Here is a 20,737-nt window from a genome sequence, read left to right as displayed (position 1 = left end):
TTTTTGTAGTTTTGGTAGAGATGGGGTTTCACCATGTTCACCAGGCTGGTCTCAAACTCCTGACTGCAGGTAATCCACCTGCTTCGGCCTCCCAAAGTGCAGGGATTACAGGCGTGAGCCATACGCCTGGCCAATCTTATTTTTAACAAGAGATGCTGTTCCCTGCCACAGGGCCAAAGCAGCAGAATACTGTGGGTAGGATGGAAGACGCTGCATGGTGTCCTGGATCCTGTGGGCAAATGAAGCCATCAGGGCACCCTGCAGAGCAGGTTCTTGTCGCCACTGTTCAAATGTAAAGTTTGCAGCCTGTGCTTCCAACCGTTCCCTTCCTCTGTACAACGCCCAGGGTGAAGTCAGCATCAGGGATTCTATGTAAGGCTGATTATGACAGGTCCAAGTTTGCTGCCTCAACCCACAGATTCACCTGAACAATAAACTCAGCTAAGAGCTTCTTAGATTCTAGCTGTCTGCCTCAGCCTGGCCCTTGCTTTAAAATAAGAAAAATGATTCCCTTCCAAATTCCTCAGTGCTGAAGGGATTACGCACTCAGCATGTACTGCTCATTTCAGTGTTTCAAATGAGAGGGTCTGGGCTGTCAGGGAGGTGAAACTGCCCGAGTTGAAATCCTGGTTATGTCACATGCTGGCTATGTAACTGTGGGTAAGTTGCTTAGCTTCAGTCCTCAGTTTCCTTCTCAGTGTGTAAAATGGGACAATGGTATCTACTTTCCAGAATCACAGTGAAGTTTAAGTGAAATCATACACAAAAGGCATATTGCTAAGACTATAGGCAGCTGACAACATATTTGCTATTATTTCAACTCCTTTTCCCCCAGCTGTGCTTTCCAAAAAGATCAATACAATTTTACCCACTGTTTTATCTCTTTCCCACCAAAAGGCTGGCTGAAGACAGGCAAAGAGTGAGCGAGGAAAGCAAACAGCCTGTTAAACTCCAAAGTGATATAAGCAGAGCATGAATGATTAAAAATGGACTGTCACTCTAACCTTCGAGAAACATTAGCTAGATCTTGATCCTGTATGATCCATGAACGGGTGTGATGCCATCATACCCTCGACTAGTGCCAAGGGCTCGAGAAGACTTATGCTATAAAGGCAACCACAAAGACACAATTTATCCCACAGAAATGATCTTATTATTAATGAATGCACTGAAACACTTATTCATTTCAACAAACATCTGACGCACTATTCTAAGCTCTGAGAACGAGGTAGTCTAGCTGCAGGCCTCACTGAGGAAAAGACCTCTCATCACTAGAGGTCACCGACAGAATCATCTTCCACTCAACACACACACGACTTCAGAGTCTTCTCATGGAAAAGTAATTAAAACAACCACTCCATAAATGCTGGCTCACATGTGCTGTGCTGGCCCTATACCAAAGGCATGACATATATCCTCACAGCAGACAGCACCAGTGGCCTCTGATGTAAGCCAATTAGACCCATTTTACAGACTTAGAAACTGAGGCCTGGAAAGGTTGAATCACATACTCAAGTTTTCACAGTGAATAAGTGAGAAAGTCAGGAATGGTTCAAAACTTGTACTCTTAATCCTTACTTAGGTTTCCACCATGCATTTCTGTAGGTTTTTTTGCTTTCCCCCAATTGGCTGTGGAGAGATGTTGAATTTGGGCCAGTCTACATTGCCAGCCAAATCCCCCTAATATTTGTGTTCAGCAAACCCTCCACTGCTAAGGAACCAGGCATGACTCAGATATTTTTTCAGAAGGCCAATATTTAGCTGAGATGTAAAGTCTTCTAAGATTTAGCCTCAGCCCATCTTTCTAGCTCATCTCCTACATTTGGGGCCAATGGGGCTTCTCTTCACTTCCTGAATGGCTTCGACGCTGCTCTATTCTGTAACTGTTTGCTCTCAACATATGTGTCTCTCTCTCTGCCACCAGTAACTGCAATCCCTCATTCAGGACCATCTGGGAACGCAGCCCCTCTGTAAGGATCTTCCTGATCCCAGGAAGATGGGGTCTGAGCTCTCAAACCACTTGGTTTTACAGCTGCTCAGATACCTACTCCCACTAACGTAACTGACTCAACTTATTTAGCCCGGTTCCTCTGTTGACTGACTCAGGTTCACTTGTGGTTTCCAGTAAACAATGAGGTAAAGAAGATGCCAAATTATTAAGAGTATCACCCCCCAATTCTTTATTCACCTTATAGGTTCTCCTGTAAGTGACTGTTCTCCGTATGCCAGGTGGTCACTGAATAAACATCCACTTGGGGTTTGTCTTTAGAGAGGGAATTTGAAGACATTTAAGAACTTTGGGCATCACCATCATTTTGGGGGGAGAGAGAAAATTATCAGCACTATTTCTGATAAGATTGCACTGGCCAACATAGCTTTGATTTGTGGCCCTTTGATTTAGGACTTGGCTGTGTCCAAATCCACATCCTAGGACAAGACACCCATGGGACACCTGGCACTCTGAGCCCACGCACTTAGAGTAGACTCCTGCCCCTGCCTTGAGTGCGGGTGGCGGGGCAGTCATGGGCCCCCAGCCTCCAGAAACCAGGCCTGTGCCCTCACCTGCCTGATTTGCCATACTGAGGCAGGACCAACAGGCACGGCTCCGCTGTGGGGACACATAAAGGCTAACACAGAGTCAGAATTTCTAAACAATACCCCCTCCCAAGGATCCCTTTCCAAATAAGTTTCCAACCCTTATTTAAAACTACTCTAATGCATGTGAAGTTGTAAGCTAAAGAAAAAATATTAAGGTGGGATATACTAGCATATAGTTTTTTTTATAACATGGAAAGAATTTCCACTCATTTTTATCAAACTTTGCCTTAATCCGTAAACTTATAAAATTGCTGGATCATCTTAGAGGAAGGCTGGGCTCAGTTTACTAGATCTGTAAAGTAATTACTGTTCCTGGAGAGTAAGAATCATTTTTAGCCCATCTCTTACCTTGATCCGATGACATCAAAAAGATGTTGCCAACGATCGTTAATTTTGTTGAGCTTGTCATCGATCTCAGCTGCTCTCGATTTGTTGCTGGCCTTGATCAGCTGGTCACCCATCTGCTTTAACTGTAACTTGTTTTCACTAAACAAGTTTATTTCTTCCATGCAGTCCTGGCAAAGGCACCAAAACATAAAGCCTGGGTAATTACCCCAAATTCATTTCTTCTCCAGCCAAAAACATACAGAGTTGCCTCTTGAAATTAAAAAAAAAAAAAAAAACTGGCCAGGTATAATGGCTCATACCAATAATCCCAGCAGTTTGGGAGGTCGAGGCAAGAGGATCACTCGAGTCCAGGAGTTCAAGACTAGCCTGTGCAACATAGCAAGACCCCACTTCTGAAAAAACTAGCCAGGTATGCTGGCACATGTCTGCAGTCCCAGCTGCTCCGGTGGCTGAGGTGGGAGCACAGTGAGACACTGTCTCAAAACCTCATACCTTCTAATGAAGCTAACTTTTCAGTGAGTAGCTAAAAAGTCAGGCAACGAGCATCAGGCAAACGCAAAATACGTAAGGCAATAATTACTTTGTTTTTAACAGTTACCTAATTCAAAAGCTCTCTGTTTCCTCTCACAGATTTCTTTTAACCTACTTGGGAACTGAGGACAACTGAGCATAACTAATTAGGCTGCTATCGTTTACAGTTTTCTAGAGGGTTGACTGAGTGGTGTTTTGGGTGACTGCAGCAAGAATGTAATTACTTTTCCCTGTAAAGATCAGTGACCATTTCAAAATTATGAGCCTCACTGCCTTTGGCCTCTCCCCTTTGGCAAGGGGAGCTGCTGCTGCTGCTTTCTTTTTTTTTTTTGAGATGGAATTTTTACTCTGTTGCCCAGGCTGGTGTGCAATGGCACCACCTCGGCTCACTGCAACCTCCACCTCCCAGGTTCGAGCAATCCTCCTGCCTCAGCCACCCAAGTAGCTGGGATTACAGGCGCCCACCACCACACCAGGCTAATTTTTGTATTTTTAGTAGAAATGAGGTTTCACCATGTCAGCCAAGCTGATCTCGAACTCTCAACCTCAGGTGATCCACCCGCCTCGGCCTCCCAAAGTGCTAGGATTACAGGAATGAGCCACCGCGCCTGGCCAACGGGAGCTTCTTAATAACAACTAGAGAAACTCTAACTCACTTGGGGTATCAGCTGATGGGTAAGCCCCTTCCCTGGCCAAACTTCCTAATGGAGAGAAAGCAACTCCCCTCAGTACCATGCCCACTGACAATGGTCTCCCACTCCCATCTCTCTGGAACCTTCTCTCTTCCAACTGCTCTCTCAAAAGGATCAAAAATAGTGAAGTCCCTTCAAATTTCTAAAATGCTACCGGAAGCACCCGTAACCCTGCACCTGTTTGGGCCTAGGAGCGAGGAGGGCCGACAATTCCACAGTAGTCAGAACTACATCCACCTGGGTATCCTCCCATACCTTCTGTAACTTTTCAATCATTTCTTCAATACTAATGTCCGCTGTCTGTAGAACTTTGTTTTCCATCTGCACCAGCCAGGCACACAACTCTTTATTTTTTTCATTGAATACAATCCATGTATTGAGTCTGTCTTCAATCTCCTGTTTACGTATAGCCACCTGCAAATGAAAATACATTTGGCAGCTGAGTATAGCCAGGAAGGAAAGCACCCCCTTCTCTCCCTCACATCAAAAAGACTGAGTTTCATTCATTTTAATCAGTAGCTCTCTACACTCACCCTTGTCTGGTTTTGCCTCTTAAAAACCTAGGGTTTCGCATCAACAGAAGTTTCTTACACCTGTGATAAATGCCATAAAAAATAACAAATACTGTACCTGAAATGTAGCTGATTGGAAGGACTGTTTTACCCAATACTCGTGTGTTACTATCAAGTTATATTAAAAATTAAAAACAGGGGCCAGGCGCAGTGGCTCAAGCCTGCAATCCCAGCACTTTGGGAGGCCGAGACGGGTGGATCACGAGGTCAGGAGATCGAGACCATCCTGGCTAACACGGTGAAACCCCGTCTCTACTAAAAAAATACAAAAAAACTAGCCGGGCGATGTGGCGGGCGCCTGTAGTCCCAGTTACTCGGGAGGCTGAGGGAGGAGAATGGCGTAAACCCGAGAGGCGGAGCTTGCAGTGAGCTGAGATCCGGCCACTGCATTACAGCCTGGGCGACAGAGCGAGACTCCGTCTCAAAAAAAAAAAAAAAAAAAAATTAAAAACAGGAAAGGCTAGATGAAGATATAACCCAAATCCTTGCCCTTTTAACAACGAATCAAATCCTTATACCAACATAAGGACAATGTCCTACTTAAAAACTATTAATCCAGATAGAATGTAAATCAAACATTTATAATGCTAATGGACCAGGAAAACTACAGCCATTTAAATGTCCTATTGTTGTGCTTCAAAACAAAGTAAAACCAAAAACAATGTACATCACTCAATTAACCCACTTTCCTGTTAAGCACTGGATTTTGGATGGAAACCATGGATATATATCGCCAACAGCTGGTCTGCAGCAAGCAGGCTGACCCCAAAATACCCAATGCCCCATTACGCATAAGTAGCCCCTAAACTGGTATCAGCTAAGGGTCCTCCTCCTTAAAGGTTTAAATTTCACTAAATATAAATTTAAATAATGCAAATCAGCCTTACTAGATGTACAAAAGTATTCCCAGGTTTTAAGAATCTTCAGAATCTTAGAGTTAAAAGGGGGTGGCTATTTGGTAAAGTTTTGACACCCCACTATATGGACCAGGAAACCAAGGTTGAATTCTCTGAGATTTTCCTGCTGTGTATAAAGAAACCTCTGCTCTTTTCGGAGGAGAAAATACTGAATGCTTATATATCCTACCCAGCCAAAACGTGTTAAAAAGGCTTGAAAAACTAGCCTAGAAAAACAAGTGTTGTGATTCCATTCCTCAGGGCATCTGTTTATCTTTTAAAAATCCTGGCATTTTGCACAGTGTCATCCTGATTGATTTCATAATAGTAACAATTAGGAACATCTGGGCCCCAGTCTTCCTGTCTACCTTAACTTTCAGAACACTTTTCATATATTCTAAATATTTTCTTTTATATAACATTTGAAAAGTTCTAAAAGAACATTTAAAATTAGGGTACATTGTGAATATTAAATACTAAAATCAAGAAGGAGAACATGTCTGAATTTCAACTTTTTAAATACATCTCTTAATTCACAAAAATGAGATTAAGGAATTTATTTTCGCTAGAATTCTATGTTCTTAAAACAAAGATCTTTAAGACTATTTGAATCCCTTAATTCAATCCTGATCCTGTCACAAGCCATATAATACTCTATTAACACAATCCCATTCTTAATAAGTCAAAGTGATCCACTGAGACAACACAGCAGTTGATCACTTCTCTTAGAGAATTTTAGAAACCAGCTACTTGAAATAAACATCAGATTGCCTGTGAATGCAGAGTACTCATATGAAATGCTCCCATGCTTGCTGGGCATTAAGTAAGACTCCTGCTGTTAGGCCCAGAAGAGACTCCCCAGTAAAGGACCTCTTCACTGGGTCCTGCTTCTGATACACTGATTAAGACTTGCCACCTACACAAGCCAGAGAGCGGTCTACACATCTGATCAGAATTGCAATTTCTGTCTCCACCTAAAGTGACTTTTAAAAAAGCTCATTCAAAGCGTGCAAAGTTCTAGCATTTAGCGCTGGAGAAACAAAAGGGTCAAATCTGTTAAACCATGTTGCTGCCTTCTAAAGGAGCAGCGGCCAGGCCAAGGGTCCCACTGAAAAGGGCCCCCGGTTCAATGAAATTAAGCTCCTTTCTACTTTGTCTGGCCTTCAGAGACATTTCAATCCACTCCCAAACAGCCGTGCCCTGCAGTGAGCTGACTTACCCTTAAGCAGAGGTCCTCCCATTGTCTGTGCAAATGCTCTATTTGCTCCTTCAAAACCATCACGTCTTCCACGAGAACGTGCCGGGTTAAGTCTGCCTTCATAGTTTGAAGTTCTTTCAAGTTCTGAGTCCAGCTAGCCAAAGACTGTTCTAGTTCCTGCATTTAATCACAAGAAGGGGGTAAAAAGCCTTCAACTCAAGCGGCTGTTGTTTCCAAACCTGTAGGCTAATCCTTTGATTAGACTCTGGGGGAGGGGAGGCCAGGAGAGGGGGAGGGACCTTCTGAATGGGAAACAGCCCAAGGCGAGCGCCTGCAGTTGTGGTTGGCCAGTTCTCCACCACCTTCTTCTCAAAGGAAAACTCTTTTCCACCTTTATTTTCATTTCCTCAGGTAGCTCTGATTTCGACAGAATTTATTCTATTTTAAAGTCATGTAGGTCTTTATTCAGAGGAAAGTGTATTTGGAATCTAATAATCTTGACATACACACACACGCACACATACAATTTTTAATCCTGAAACTACATTTCAGATAGATTTAAAATGTGATTTTCCATTAAAAAAACCCCTAAGAAATGCATTGCTGCTATTGTGGCAATCATGTAACAGCAATGACTTATGTTCAAAGGGAATTATTTTTGGCTAATTTTTGAAACTAATAAGTAAGTATAATGGAAGACAGAAATAAACTTTTCTAATAATTGGCAAAGATTAGTTAGCAGATAATTTTCTGGCCATGGAAACGCCTATCTTTTAAAACGCAGCAATGGCTGGGCTCAGTGGCTCACACCTGTAATCCCAGCACTTTGGAAGCCCGAGGCGGGCAGATCACCTGAGGTCAGGAGCTTGAGACCAGCCTGGCCAACATGATGAAACCCCATCTCTACTAAAAATACAAAAATTAGCTGGGTGTGGTGGCCTGTAATCCTAGCTACTCGGGAGGCTGAGGCAGGAGAATCGCTTGAATCCAGGAGGCGGAGGTTGCAGTGAGCCAGGATCACTCCACTGCACTCCAGCCTGGCTGACAGAGTGAGATTCCATCTCCAAAAAAAAAAAAAAGCAGCAGCACTGTCATTGTCAAATTGAAACTTTGAAACCTAGGATTTACTCACGAGATTTACTTTCACAGCAGGGAAGGTAAAAGGAAACAGACAAAACACTTGAGTCCACCAGGTTTTCATTGTGCTTACAATTCTTCAGGACTTGGCACATTTTAAGGGTCTCCAGTCCTATCTGTCAACTGAAACCTGAAATAAGATACTATGCCTTTTTAACTTTATTTTTTTTTTTTTTGAGACAGGGTCTCACCCTGTTGCCCAGGCTAGAGTACGGTGGCACGATCATGGCTTACTGCAGCTTTGACTGACCTCTTGGGCTCAAGTGATCCTCATGCTTCAGCCTGCAGAGTAGCTGAGACTACAGGCACGCACCACCACACCTGACTAATTTTTAAATTTTTTTGTAGAGATGGAAGTCTCATCATTTTGCCCAGACTGGTCTCAAACTCCCCAGCTCAAGTGATCCTCTTGCCTCAGCCCCCTGAAGTGCTGGGATGACAAGGGCAAGCCACCATGCCCTGCTGATACTATGCCTAAAATCAGGGATAAGTTTGAAGGGCCCTAACGGTATGTTAATTCTGATTGATTTTCAGAGTTCTAAAAGCTACATTGGCATGATTTCGTAACTTACCGACAACAATTTATGTTTAATAAAGTGGCCCAGAGAATTCTTTTAAAGGTTACATGTAGAATGAGGAATTAACACCTTTCTCAGAAGCTAAATCATTAGGTATTTAACATTTGTATTACCTGCTTTTGGTCTCACAATTGGTTCCAGTAAGGTAGATGACAGCGGATTCCACAGTGGAACGCTTTGGAAAGCTATATAACATAAAGGGGGCCACCTGCCAGCCGAGGTGTACCACTTACTGACTTGAAATTGGAGATCTGGAAACCACTGAGCTTCAGACAGAGTTTCCCAGTCAGGTGGCAGGAAGCTCAGCCTGTCCAGTGCCCTGCTCAGAGGTGCTGGCTCGGCCGCAAGTTATGCCCAGCCAGGTTTCAATCAGTATGGTTTGAATACTTATAATATTGACAATCAGAAAGTGTACAGTCACTGGATAAGGTTGAGACTCCTGTTCTACTCTCATTGCCCTGCGCTTTTCCCCTCTAACACTCACCATGTTCACAGACACAGACACACAGACACACACACACCCCTGTGCATACAGTGTGGCTATCTGGTGAACAGGTCTCTGTGGCAGACTGGACCATTAGCTCCACACATGGCAGGGACCATGACAACACCGCTCACTAATGCAGTGCCCAGAACCTGCCATGGTGCTGCTGCACAGCAAGTTTTCAGATACCAAAATGTATGGCTGAAAGGAAAGCAATTTGGCAGTATGTCTTGAGAGGTTTAAAATGTTCATAAACACTGCATGAAAAAAGTAGGGAGTCAAACACTATATAGAATGAGGTCTCTTGTGGAAGTTTACTATAGCTGACGTTCAGTTTGTATAAAAATGTCAACAATCATGCCTGTCTTTAAATTAAATTGCCCCAGATTTGCAACCAAACTGTCAGAGAGAAATCAGGTAAGTTTCCACCATCTTCATTCAACCAGATAAATTATCTATACCACAAGAATACCTGGAAATTTCCAATTTTTTATGTAACATGGGATGTAAAACTTCAAGTTGTTTGGCTACACAAAGTGGTGTGTTGCACAGGATTTGACTAGACTCTGCAGTATCAGGACAGCATTTAGGCCTTGCCTATGGACTCAATTACCAGTGGAACTATCAAGTCCCATTTTTCTGTACTACCATTTGGGAAAAGGAGGACCGAAAAAGAATGGGTATACAAATAAATTTTGGCCTATATATGCATACTCTATCTTTGGAAGAATATACAACAAACTTGCAACATTGATTGCTTCTGTGGAGAGGAATTGATAAGAGAAAAATTCATCACATATACCTTTTGCACCTTCTGAATTTTGAGCCATGTGACTATATTACTTATACAAAAATTATTTAAAAACCGAACTGTTCCAAGGACTCAATCTTTGGACAAGTGTTATGAAACACAGATGTCCATTGTAGCAATTTTTATAATAGTGAAGTTAGAATATACATGAAACATATATGTAAGGAAATCATTCCATTCCTCAACTTGGCTGTAGTGGGAATATACTTTTTCTTTTTTATCTTTTATCTTTTTCTTTTTGCAGCTGTGCTTAGAAGGGAATATAATTTTATGAGGAGAAAAGTCGAGCTCAAATTGGTCAAGTGGCTAGCATATTTCCCCCAGGTGAATCAGGAATGAAACACACTGACCCTGACAAGCTTTGGGTTACTTGGGATCTTTTTGGAATATGGTCATGGTTGAATGAACTCAATGCTCTTTCCCTTTCCCTGATTCTTTCCACTGATAAATAGGATGCTGAGACCATGAAAGCTGAAAAGATCCCACTGGAAACTGAGACGTGTGATACTTGAAAAAAATTATGGCTGCTCAAGGGTTTACATGTCACATTCTGCACAGGTTCCGAGACCTTCTGGAAGGAAACTTGTGTATCAGCTGAGAGCATGACTCCAAATTCTCTCCGTTGTTACCAAAGTCTTGCTCTAAACCTAATGAGGTAGGGATGATAAAAACCTTGAAAATTGGGCATAGAAATCTTGTTAACCTAATAAAGCCACTGACTGACACATCACCAGCAAATATCACTTAATAGTGAAATGTTAGAATCATTTTCTTCTAAAATCAAGAATGGATGACTCAGCTATTAATGCTTCTGCTTAACAATGTTCTGAAGGTATTGACCTGTGTAGGAAAAGTAGGAAAAAAAAAGTATATTAAAAAGAAGAAACAAACAAAAATAACCTTGTCATTATTGACAGATGATGATGGTCTCACAGACACCCAAAAAAATAAATAAATGAATTGCTGGAATTAACATAAGAGTTTAACAAGATGGTTAAACATAAATATGCAAAGACCAATTGCATTTCTAGGTATCAGCCAATAATCAGTTAAAAAATACAATTAGAAAAAGGTAGTATTTTCAAAAGCTTCAAAATATTGCACCAAGAAATAAATCTAACAAAAGATATATCTTTTGTGATTAAGAAAATTATAACAAGGGCTGGGCGCGGTGGCTCAAGCCTGTAATCCCAGCACTTTGGGAGGCCGAGACGGGCGGATCACGAGGTCAGGAGATCGAGACCATCCTGGCTAACACGACGAAACCCCGTCTCTACTAAAAAATACAAAAAACTAGCTGGGCGAGGTGGCGGGCGCCTGTAGTCCCAGCTACTCGGGAGGCTGAGGCAGGAGAATGGCGTAAACCCGGGAGGCGGAGCTTGCAGTAAGCTGAGATTGGGCCACTGCACTCCAGCCCGGGCGACAGAGCGAGACTCCGTCTCAAAAAAAAAAAAAAAAAAAAAGAAAATTATAACAAGAATAAGCCAGGTATGGTGGCTCAGGCCTGTAATCCGAGCACATTGGGAGGCCGAAGCGGGTGGATCACCTGAGGTTGGGAGTTAGAGACCAGCCTGGCCAATATGGTGAAATCCCATCCCTACTAAAAATACAAAAATTAGCTGAGCGTGGTGGCAGGTGCCTGTAATCCCAGCTACTCGGGAGGCTGAGGCAGGGGAATCCTTTGAACCAGGGAGGCAGAGGTTGCAGTGGGCCAAGATGGTGCCACTGCACGATAGCCTGGGTGACAAGAATGAAGCTCCATCTCAAAAAAAAAAAAAAAAAAAAATTATAAGCCATTAGTGAAAAAAACTAAATAATATGACCAAAGGGAAATATATACCACATTCATGAGTATAAACAGGAATACTAAAAAAATTTATCCAAGTTAATCTATAAATTCAATGCAATTCAATTATAACTCTTACCAGAACTTTTCATGGTTTAATAAGCTGCTTCTCAAAGTTACAGAAGATCAAAGACCTAGGGACATCCAAACTAATGTGAGAGAACAAGGTGTGGGTACACATCACACCTGAAATAAAGATGTGTTACAATAAAGTGCAGCCATTAAGATAGTTTGATATTCAAGCTGAGCTACACAGACCAATGGAACAGAGAACTGAGAAAAGAATCCTGCGTATATGGAAATTTGATATTTGACATTAGACAATAAATAGGCACCAAGAGAACTGGCTATCCAGATGAATAAAATTAGAAAATGGATCTCTGCCTTAAAATGTATGCAAAAATCAATTCCTCAATGAATAAAGATGTGAATGTAAAAACCAAAAACCGAAAACTTTTTGAAGAAAACGTAAGCATGTATTTTACGACTTTAGTATGAAGATTTCACAGAGGAAGCGGAAAATACTAATCATATAGGAAAATACTGACAAATTCATCCACATTAACAAAATATCTTTTGTTCAGCCAGCAACACCAAGGAAAAAAGTAGAAAAACAGGCTCTTAGATGGGAAAAGACATTTGCAATGTATATACTCAGTAGAAGAGGAATATTTAAAATAAATAAGCAGCTCCTTCAACTCAGTAAGAAAAACACAAATAGCCCAATAGAAAAAAATCAGTAAAAGGTACAAATAGGCAATTCACAAAAGGGCAAATATGAAAAAAATGTGTAACTGACTAGTAAACTATAAGAGATACTATCTCACTCACAGCTGCTGGACTAGCAAAAGTTAAAAAAAATCTGATAATACCAAGTGACTACATATTCTTATAACGCATACTATACAGCAGTGAGAATGAATGTGCATTAGGTACCAACATCGACGACTCCAAATCATAATGAAGGAAAAAAGTTACATTGTGGGCCAGGTGCGGTGGCTCATGCCTGTAATCCCAGCACTTTGGGAAGCCGAGGCAGGTGGATTGCTTGAGGCCCCAGGAGTTCAAGACCAGCCAGGCCAACATGATGAAACCCTATCTCTACTAAAAATACAAAAAATTAGCCAGGTCTGGTGGCGCATGCCTGTAATCCCAGCTACTTAGGAGGCTGAGGCATGAGAATTGCTGGAACCCAAATGGTGGAGGTTACAGTGAACCGAGATTGCACCACTGTATTCCAACCTGGGCGACAGGAGACTCTGTCTCAAAAAAAGAAAAAAAAAATTATATCATACATAGTACTGCTTATATAAAGTTTTAAAATTTACGTATTTTGTTTACTTTTTAGAGACAGTCTTACTCCGTCATTCAGGGTGGAATGTAGTGGTGCATTCATGAGTCACTGTATCCTTGACCTACTAGGCTCAAAGGGTCCTCCCACCTCAGCTTCCCCAGCAGCTGGGATCACAGGCAAGTGCCACCGCACCCAGCTAATTAAAAAAATTTTTTTTGTACATATGGGGATCTCACTTTGTTGCTCAGGCTACTTTCAAACTGCTGGACTCAAAGGATCCTCCCACTGCAGCCTCCCAAAGTGCTGGGATTATAGTTGTGAGCCACCATGCCTAGCCATATAAAGTTTAAAAACAGAAAGCAATTCTACATCTCACTGACAGCAGGCAGGGTGTGGTGGCTCCCGCCTGTAATTCTAGCACTTTGGGAGGCCAAGGCAGGAGGACTGCTTGAGCCTAGGAGTTTGAGACCAGTCTGGGCAACATGACAAAACCCCGTCTCTACAAAAAAATACAAAACTTAGCCGGGCATGGTGGTGTGTGCCTGTAGTCCGGGGCTGAGGTGGGAGGATCGCTTAAGCTTGGGAAGTGGAGGTTGTAGTGAGCTGAGATCGTGCCACTGCACTCTAACCTGGAAGATAGAGCCAGACCCTGTCTCTCAAAAACAAACAAACAAATGAACAAACAAAGAAAAACACTGACACCTACAAACACAAGTATTAAAATTATTAGGACATGTGTAAGAATGATGAACACCAAATCCAGGGTTACTGACACCTCTAAGGAGGAGAAGTTAGATCATACAGGACACTTGAACCGTATGTATAATTTTTTTTTATATTTTAGCTGGGTGATGGTGTCACGGCAGTTTGTCATATTAAAATTTGTTATGCCTTTTAGCACATTAGACATTTTTACAATAAAGAAAAAAGATGTAGGGAGAAAGAAACTAATTTCTAGCCCAACTTGAAGTAGGAGACTATTCATTTCTTCCTCATTTCTTCAGTTTGATCCCTGAAAGTCATTGAAGGAAGTAAAAAATTAAAAGACCATTCCAACAGTCTCTCAATGTCTTTTAAACATCAAAGCTGCAGACAGAAAAGAGATGCAGGGAGTTGCTGACCTGGGAATTTTCCTGGCCCCAATTCCTATCCGTAAGTTTGCCTTGTCTTCAGCTAAGGCCTAAAATATCCAGGAATTTTTGCTAGTGTGGTATTCATTAGGAAGAATATAGTTTGGACTGTTCTATAAAAAAGTTATACTGGAGCAAACCCCAACCTACTGGCTTTCAAAAATGAATTCTTCAGTCATATTTTACTCTTGTTTCAAAGAAAAGGACATTTGATAAGGGAACAGCTTTTACAGGAATCTCAGAGGCCACATCTTATATTACAGAGGAGGAACAGACAGAAAGAGGACCTGAAGGAGAAAACCCCTAAGATCCTAAGAAGTGAGTTTTTGCAAAAGTCTTTCTCGTCCTCAAACAACAATCGTAAAAAGCATCAATTCTAATTCCTTGAGAGACCAGCATGTTATGTTAAACAGTAGATCGGGAAAATATTTTCTGATTTGAAAATGAAAACTCAGTTTCAACACAGAAAGAGGCAAAGAAGCACTTCAAAGTACTCAGAAAACAGCTAAGTGATTATCTTGGCCACTTGTTCGGATTTCAATACCTTAATCAGCTCTTTTTCGTTATGGAGGTCCTCGTGAAGCTCTGGAAGAGGATCTTCACTTTGTGCCTTTAAAACTTGCAGCCTGCTTTTCAACTCCTTGATTTTCTTTTCACACTGGTCCCAGGTCTATTTGAAAACAAGATTAAAACTGGTAAGTACTTTGCTCTTTACAATGAACTGTGGAAATAGAATAGCTCGTTTACTCCACATAATCTTTCTATTAAGTTTGTTTTTATAAATCACAGATACCCAGTTCCTTGTCTTGAGCGGACTATGGTCTCCCAAAAGCAGAAGGAACACCAATATGACTCGAGCCTCCTTGCAGCTTTACCTGTGGCTCATTTCAACTACCAGGCTGGCCTTTGCTTGAAAATAGTTCTTCTGGGCCGGGCATGGTGGCTTAAGCCTGTAATCCCAGCACTTTGGGAGGCTGAAGTGGGTGGATCACCTGAGGTCAGGAGTTCGAGACCAGCCTGGCCAACATGGCAAAACTGTCTCTACTAAAAATACAAAAATTAGTTGGGTGTGGTGGCATGTGCCTGTAATCCCAGCTACTTGGGAGGCTGAGACAGGAGAATTGCTTGAACCTGGGAGGCGGAGGCTGCAGTGAGCCAAGATCGCGCCATTGCACTGCAGCGTGGGCGACAGAGCGAGACTCCATCTCAATAAACAAACAAATAAATAAAAATAAAAAAGTTCTTCCTCGCTCCCCATATCCTTCTCATCTAACCAATGTGATTTCTACTTTAATTCTGGAAAAGTTCACACCTAAAAGGCTACTGTATGGATTAACTGTTAGCATTGACAGTCTTTGGCATATGCTATAATAGCACCACAGAGCACAAGCACTCAGCCATCTTCCTTGTCTTCTTTTCCACCATCACCCCTCTCCTCTGCTGACTCTCTTCTCCTTTCTACAGCCTGGCTTTAGTGACCTTTTTACATTCAACCTTCACTTTCCATTTCTCACCACTGTGCTGACTACCACCTTCTGCTTAAAGCACTTTCCTGTTTACAAAGCATTTTCAACTTTATTAACCCATAGTAATTATAATAACCTTAGGAGATATACAGGGAAAGTATGATCATTTTTAAAACAAGTATTATCATATTTAAATGGGAAAACTAAGGCTCACAGAAAAATGACTAGCCCATGGATCTGGGGTTAAAAGCCAAGTCAAGGGTCGACCATCTCTTTTCTTGAATTTTAATTGTTGAACAAAATAGGTGCCTGCATTTTCAACTATAGGGTATTTATATTCGATTCATTAGGATAAACTTCTTTTCCTGAAGTTACTAAAACTATACAAATCTACAATGAAACACTATTCTTCAGTACAGCTGATACCTAAACATACTTGGGTTGGCCTCAGTCTATGGTAACCCCTCACTGAAGAGAGGCCACTTGTCTAGCAATATCAACTATCTGAAACTCAACTCAAAAGAAAGCAAAGGGAGAAGCAAAATCATGAGTTCTTCAAACTGTTATTTGCAATTATCATTATGCTTTACAAACATGGCAGATGCTTAACAAATGTTTGCTAGTTAATGAATTCCATATAGCCCGTATACCAAATAAAATTCAGATACTTTATTCACAGGAGAAATTCTCAAGCCCTAACTCAGCATATATTTACTCTTAATTCAGAAAAATATGTCTGATAAGTTTGGTTATCTAGTTTTAGCACACACGACAGGTTAGAAAGAGTGGGCTTTAATAAGAAGTAAGTGAGCTTGGAAAAAGAAAAAGTAAAAATAGCTTGACATTAAGAGGAGAGAAAGAAAAATGATAAAAACCATATCAGAACTCAAAGAGCACAGTAGTTCAGTGAGGGCCATAGGTTCAAAGCAATTCAGAGGCCTTGAGAACAACTTGGTATCTTAGCATTACAAAACAATAACGATTTTCCTAATAGTGACTTAAAATATAACACTGTAGTTCTTAAAGGTATAATCATACATTATTTGGAAAATTCACTTATATGGAAAAGTACATTCTCTGATGACAGCAGAAAAATGAAGTGTTTCTGTCTGTTTCTTTTCATATACTATGCCAAGAACAGGCTGTACATGGAACATTAGTTTTATGTATTGAACTTTAATTGAATATGTTTCCTGTTTCACAAAAATAAGTATCTTAATAGAATCTCAAGTATTTAAATACTAAACATTGAGCTTTTGCAATGCTATATCATCATTTCACATTAAGTAACTGGCATGACTTATGGATTAGAGCTTGAGTTGGAAACTCATGATACTACAGTTTCCTAAAATCATTTTCATTTTTCACACTGCAAATGAAAATCTATGTACTGAATTTGAGTATCATGAATGCAAAAGTAAGTGGTGAGTTTACCTCTACAGTGCTCTGGAACTGCTTAATCATCTCTGCCAGCTGGGGCTCCATGTCTTTCCAGTTGTCCTGAAGTTTACTGATTCTCCTACCCACAGACTCTTTAGTTTCCAGATCAGTTGTGAACAGTAACTTTTTTCCAGCTTCCAAGGTTAGGGCATAGGTAGTTCGCCATCTTTGAAAATGAATTTCTTTATTCTAAGAAAAAGAAGAAAAGTAATTTGCTTAGGTTTCTGATGTGTTCAAAATGTGATTGTGTGTGTGTGTGTGTGTGTGTTTCCTTCAGAGTTTTTCTTAAGAGTTAAACTAGATATAAATTAGACAAATTGGGTTAGAATGTACATACACACACACTCACATCAAAAGCTAATGTTTTACATTGAGTAGATAAGCATACTACTAAGTGAGGTGTTCTTAAAATCATTTCCAGAGACGGGTGAGATAAGATTCTTAGTGTAATGATTAGAAGCACAGAGAAATAAAAAAAATATACATCATAGAATAATAGCCTGCAAGGTAAATGGGTCTAAGAGTATTTTCTTAATACTGTGAATGGAGTAACAGACCTGAAATTAAGTAACAGACCTTATATTATGCTAAACAAATATAAAAGAAAAGAATGCAAGAAAGGGTAAAAATACAAAAAAATATACATTTCTTAAGCTTTTTATGGGCACATAAACATGTACATCGATATGTGCCCCAAAGGGGCAACTTTAAAAAATTCCATCCAAATATCATGTAGGCTTTCTGAAAATTAAAAACAATTTTTTAGGCCTGGTGTGATGGCTCATGCCTGTAATCCCAGCACTTTGGGAGGCCAAGACAGGCAGATCAATTGAGCTCACGAGTTCGAGACCAGCCTGGCCCACATGGAGAAACCGTGTCTCTACTAAAAATACAAAAATTAGCCAGGCCTGATGGTGGATGCCTGTAATTCTGGCTACTTGGGAGGCTGAGTTGCAAGAATCACTTTAACGCGGGAGGCAGAGGTTGCAGTTAGCCAAGATCATGCCACTGCACTCCAGCCTGGGTGACAGAGTGAGGCTTTGTCTCAAAAAAATTAAAAAAAAAAAATCAAAAACAAAATTTTTTAAGAGACAAGGTCTTGTTTATTTTTACTTTTTTTTCTATTTTTTAGTGGCGGTGTTACAGCTCCGTGACTGCTCCTGCAGAGCAGGGCCACTCCATAGGCAGTATGCAGAGAGTAGCGGAGGTCCTGTTTTTTAAGAGATGCACCACCACACCTGACTACATGGGTTTTCTTTAAAGAGATTGAAACTAGGTGTTTATAATATAAAAATAAAGTAAAAACTTTAAAATTTGTCCATACTCCCAAAGGCATTTGGTTTTGGAGGAAAAATTAAATAGTTTTTGTCTGTTCTAAATGTGTTTTCCTGGCTGGGCATTCTGGTGAGTACTGTGGTCACAGCTACTCGAGAGGCCAAGGTAGCCTCACCAGAAGCTTGAGGTTACACTGAGCTATGATCATGCCACTGCACTACAGCCTGGGAGACAGAGTGAGTACCTATATCTAAAAATATATATAAGCAAATAAATAACACAATTAAATATTATTTCCTTCACCTTGAAATTTCTTGAAGGAGACAGAGTGTGGGCATTTTCCATAATGGGAGCTGATAAACATCAACAGAGCATCACTAATTTACAAAGGCGTTTCTGAGAAGCCTGAAGATCACCCATACCCAAAGAAGGAAAGCCAAATGCACCCTCAGGAGCAGCACACAAATAAAAGAAACAGCAACTGGACCACAGGCACTCCACGCGCGTCTCTCCAGTGTATTGTGCTGCGCAAATGAGCCACTGGTAGAAGACCTGCTCCTCCCTTAGTCTTCCCTAACTTGGTCAACAGCACACTATTCACCAAGATGCTTAAGCTTCAATACAGAGTCATCCTTCATCCAGCTTTTCCTTTACCAGATTCACAAACTGACACTCCAAAATACAGTGTTTTGACATGCTGAACTGAAGAAGTCTCAGGGTCTCTCTTCCCTCCCGCATTGTGTCTCCTAAAGAAGCTAAATTCCTTTATCTGCCTAAGACCGGGACTCACCAAGGAGAATGATTGTTTTCTCTTTCCCTCCCTGTTACCTCATTATCTTATTGCAGAAAAGAACACCCAGATGTAACCACACCCGAACAGACTCTTTCAAGATGACTGCTTCCAAGGATCACCGAAATTCCAAAGATAACCTCTTTTTCTTTTTTTTTTTAAGACAGGTCTTGCTCTTACCCAGGCTAGAGTGTAGTGGTGCGACCATGGCTCATCGCAGTCTCAACCTCCCGGGCTCAAGTGTGATCCTCCCGCCTCAGCCTCCTGAGCAGCTGGGAATACATATATGCACCACCACGCCTGGCTAATTTTTAAATTTTTTTGTAGAGACAGGGGTCTCACTATGTTGTCCAGGCTGGTCTCAAACTGGGCTCAAGGGATCCTCCCGCCTCAGCCTCCCAATGTGTTGGGATTGCAGCCAATCCTCATCAAACTGTGGCACCTGTGTCCCCTCCTCTCAAACTCATGTGGGCACATATGATGGCCTTCATTATTAGAGTGTGGCAGAAGTGATAGATGTGACTTCTGAGGCTGGGTTTATAAGGCAATACAGCTTGTTCTGGGGATAAGAATCTTTGAAGCCATTGGGGTCCCATATAAGAAGTCTGGCCACCAGAAACCCTCACATGGCAAGCCCACAGAGAATGATGCCCAAGGAGAGGAGCTCCACTGTCCTAGCTCCTTGCTGCTCCAGTTGTTCCAGCCTAAGCATCGGTCATGTGAGTGAGCTTTAGATGACGCCAGCCCCAGCCACCATGTGACTGTAACTGCCTGAGAGACCCCAAGCAGAAACCACCAACCCCTGTCAACCCCAAGAATGACAAGACAGAATGATGAGTGTCATTATGCAGCGATAGGTAAGTGAGATGTTAGGATTCCTACTTTTTTTTCTTTAACACCCCTACAACCAGGAACAGCCAGAGTGATCTTTAAAAAATACGGAGCAAGGCCGGGAGCGGTGGCTCACGCCTGTAATCCCAGCACTTTGGGAGGCCAAGATGGGTGGATCACCTGAGGTCAGGAGTTCGAGACCAGCCTGGCCAGCAGGGTGAAACCTTTTCTCTACTAAAAATACAAAAACTAGCTGGGCGTGGTGGCAGGCACCTGTAATCCCAGCTATTTGGGAGGCTGAGACACGAGAATCGCTTCAACCTGGGAGGCGGAGGTTGCAGTGAGCCAAGATTGCACCACTGCACTCCAGCCTAGGCGACAGAGCGAGACTCTATCTCAAAAAATAAATAAATAAATAAAAATAAAGAAAAATAAAGAAAAAGAAACAAACAAACAGTGTCATGCTGCCCTCTCCCTCAGCTGAAATGCTTCAAAGGCTCCCTGGTTCCAGCCAGACCAGGTAATCCAGCTACCACACCCAGCCTGCAAAACACTCCTCCCTACCCGGCTTTCTAGTTCACCTCCTGCCACTGCTGCCTTGCCAGCTCTGCGCCAGTCACACTGGCCTTTTTGCCGTTCCTCTGCTGTGCTGAGCTTGTTCTCATCTTGGGGACTTGGAGTAAGCCTCTCCTTCGGTCTGAAAGGCTCTTTGCTCAGATCTTGCATGGCTGGCTCCTTCTCATCATTCAGTCCCAGGTTAATTGTCACATGGCCAGAGACAACCTAATCTAAAGGAGCCACACATCCCCATCTCTACTGG

The 20,737-nt window shown here is 41.7% G+C and overlaps 1 protein-coding gene across 2 annotated transcripts in view; it reads right to left on the bottom strand.

Moving 5' to 3' along the window:
* Positions 1-20,737, bottom strand: part of SYNE2 (spectrin repeat containing, nuclear envelope 2) — a 396,555-nt gene that overhangs the window by 32,945 nt on the left and 342,873 nt on the right. For both annotated transcript variants that reach the window (XM_011961973.1, XM_011961974.1), the window contains exons 95-99: positions 17,016-17,210; positions 14,660-14,785; positions 6,857-7,012; positions 4,425-4,583; positions 2,947-3,113 (exon numbers count right to left, since the gene is read on the bottom strand). In XM_011961973.1, the coding sequence (XP_011817363.1) occupies positions 2,947-3,113; positions 4,425-4,583; positions 6,857-7,012; positions 14,660-14,785; positions 17,016-17,210 (803 nt within the window). The remainder of the gene's footprint in view (positions 1-2,946; positions 3,114-4,424; positions 4,584-6,856; positions 7,013-14,659; positions 14,786-17,015; positions 17,211-20,737) is intronic.

This window comes from Colobus angolensis, unplaced genomic scaffold (genome assembly GCF_000951035.1).
Source record: "Colobus angolensis palliatus isolate OR3802 unplaced genomic scaffold, Cang.pa_1.0 Scaffold57, whole genome shotgun sequence".
Taxonomy (NCBI): Eukaryota; Metazoa; Chordata; class Mammalia; order Primates; family Cercopithecidae; genus Colobus; species Colobus angolensis.
Note: the sequence above shows the minus strand (reverse complement) of the source record. Positions and strands in the feature narration are given on the sequence as shown.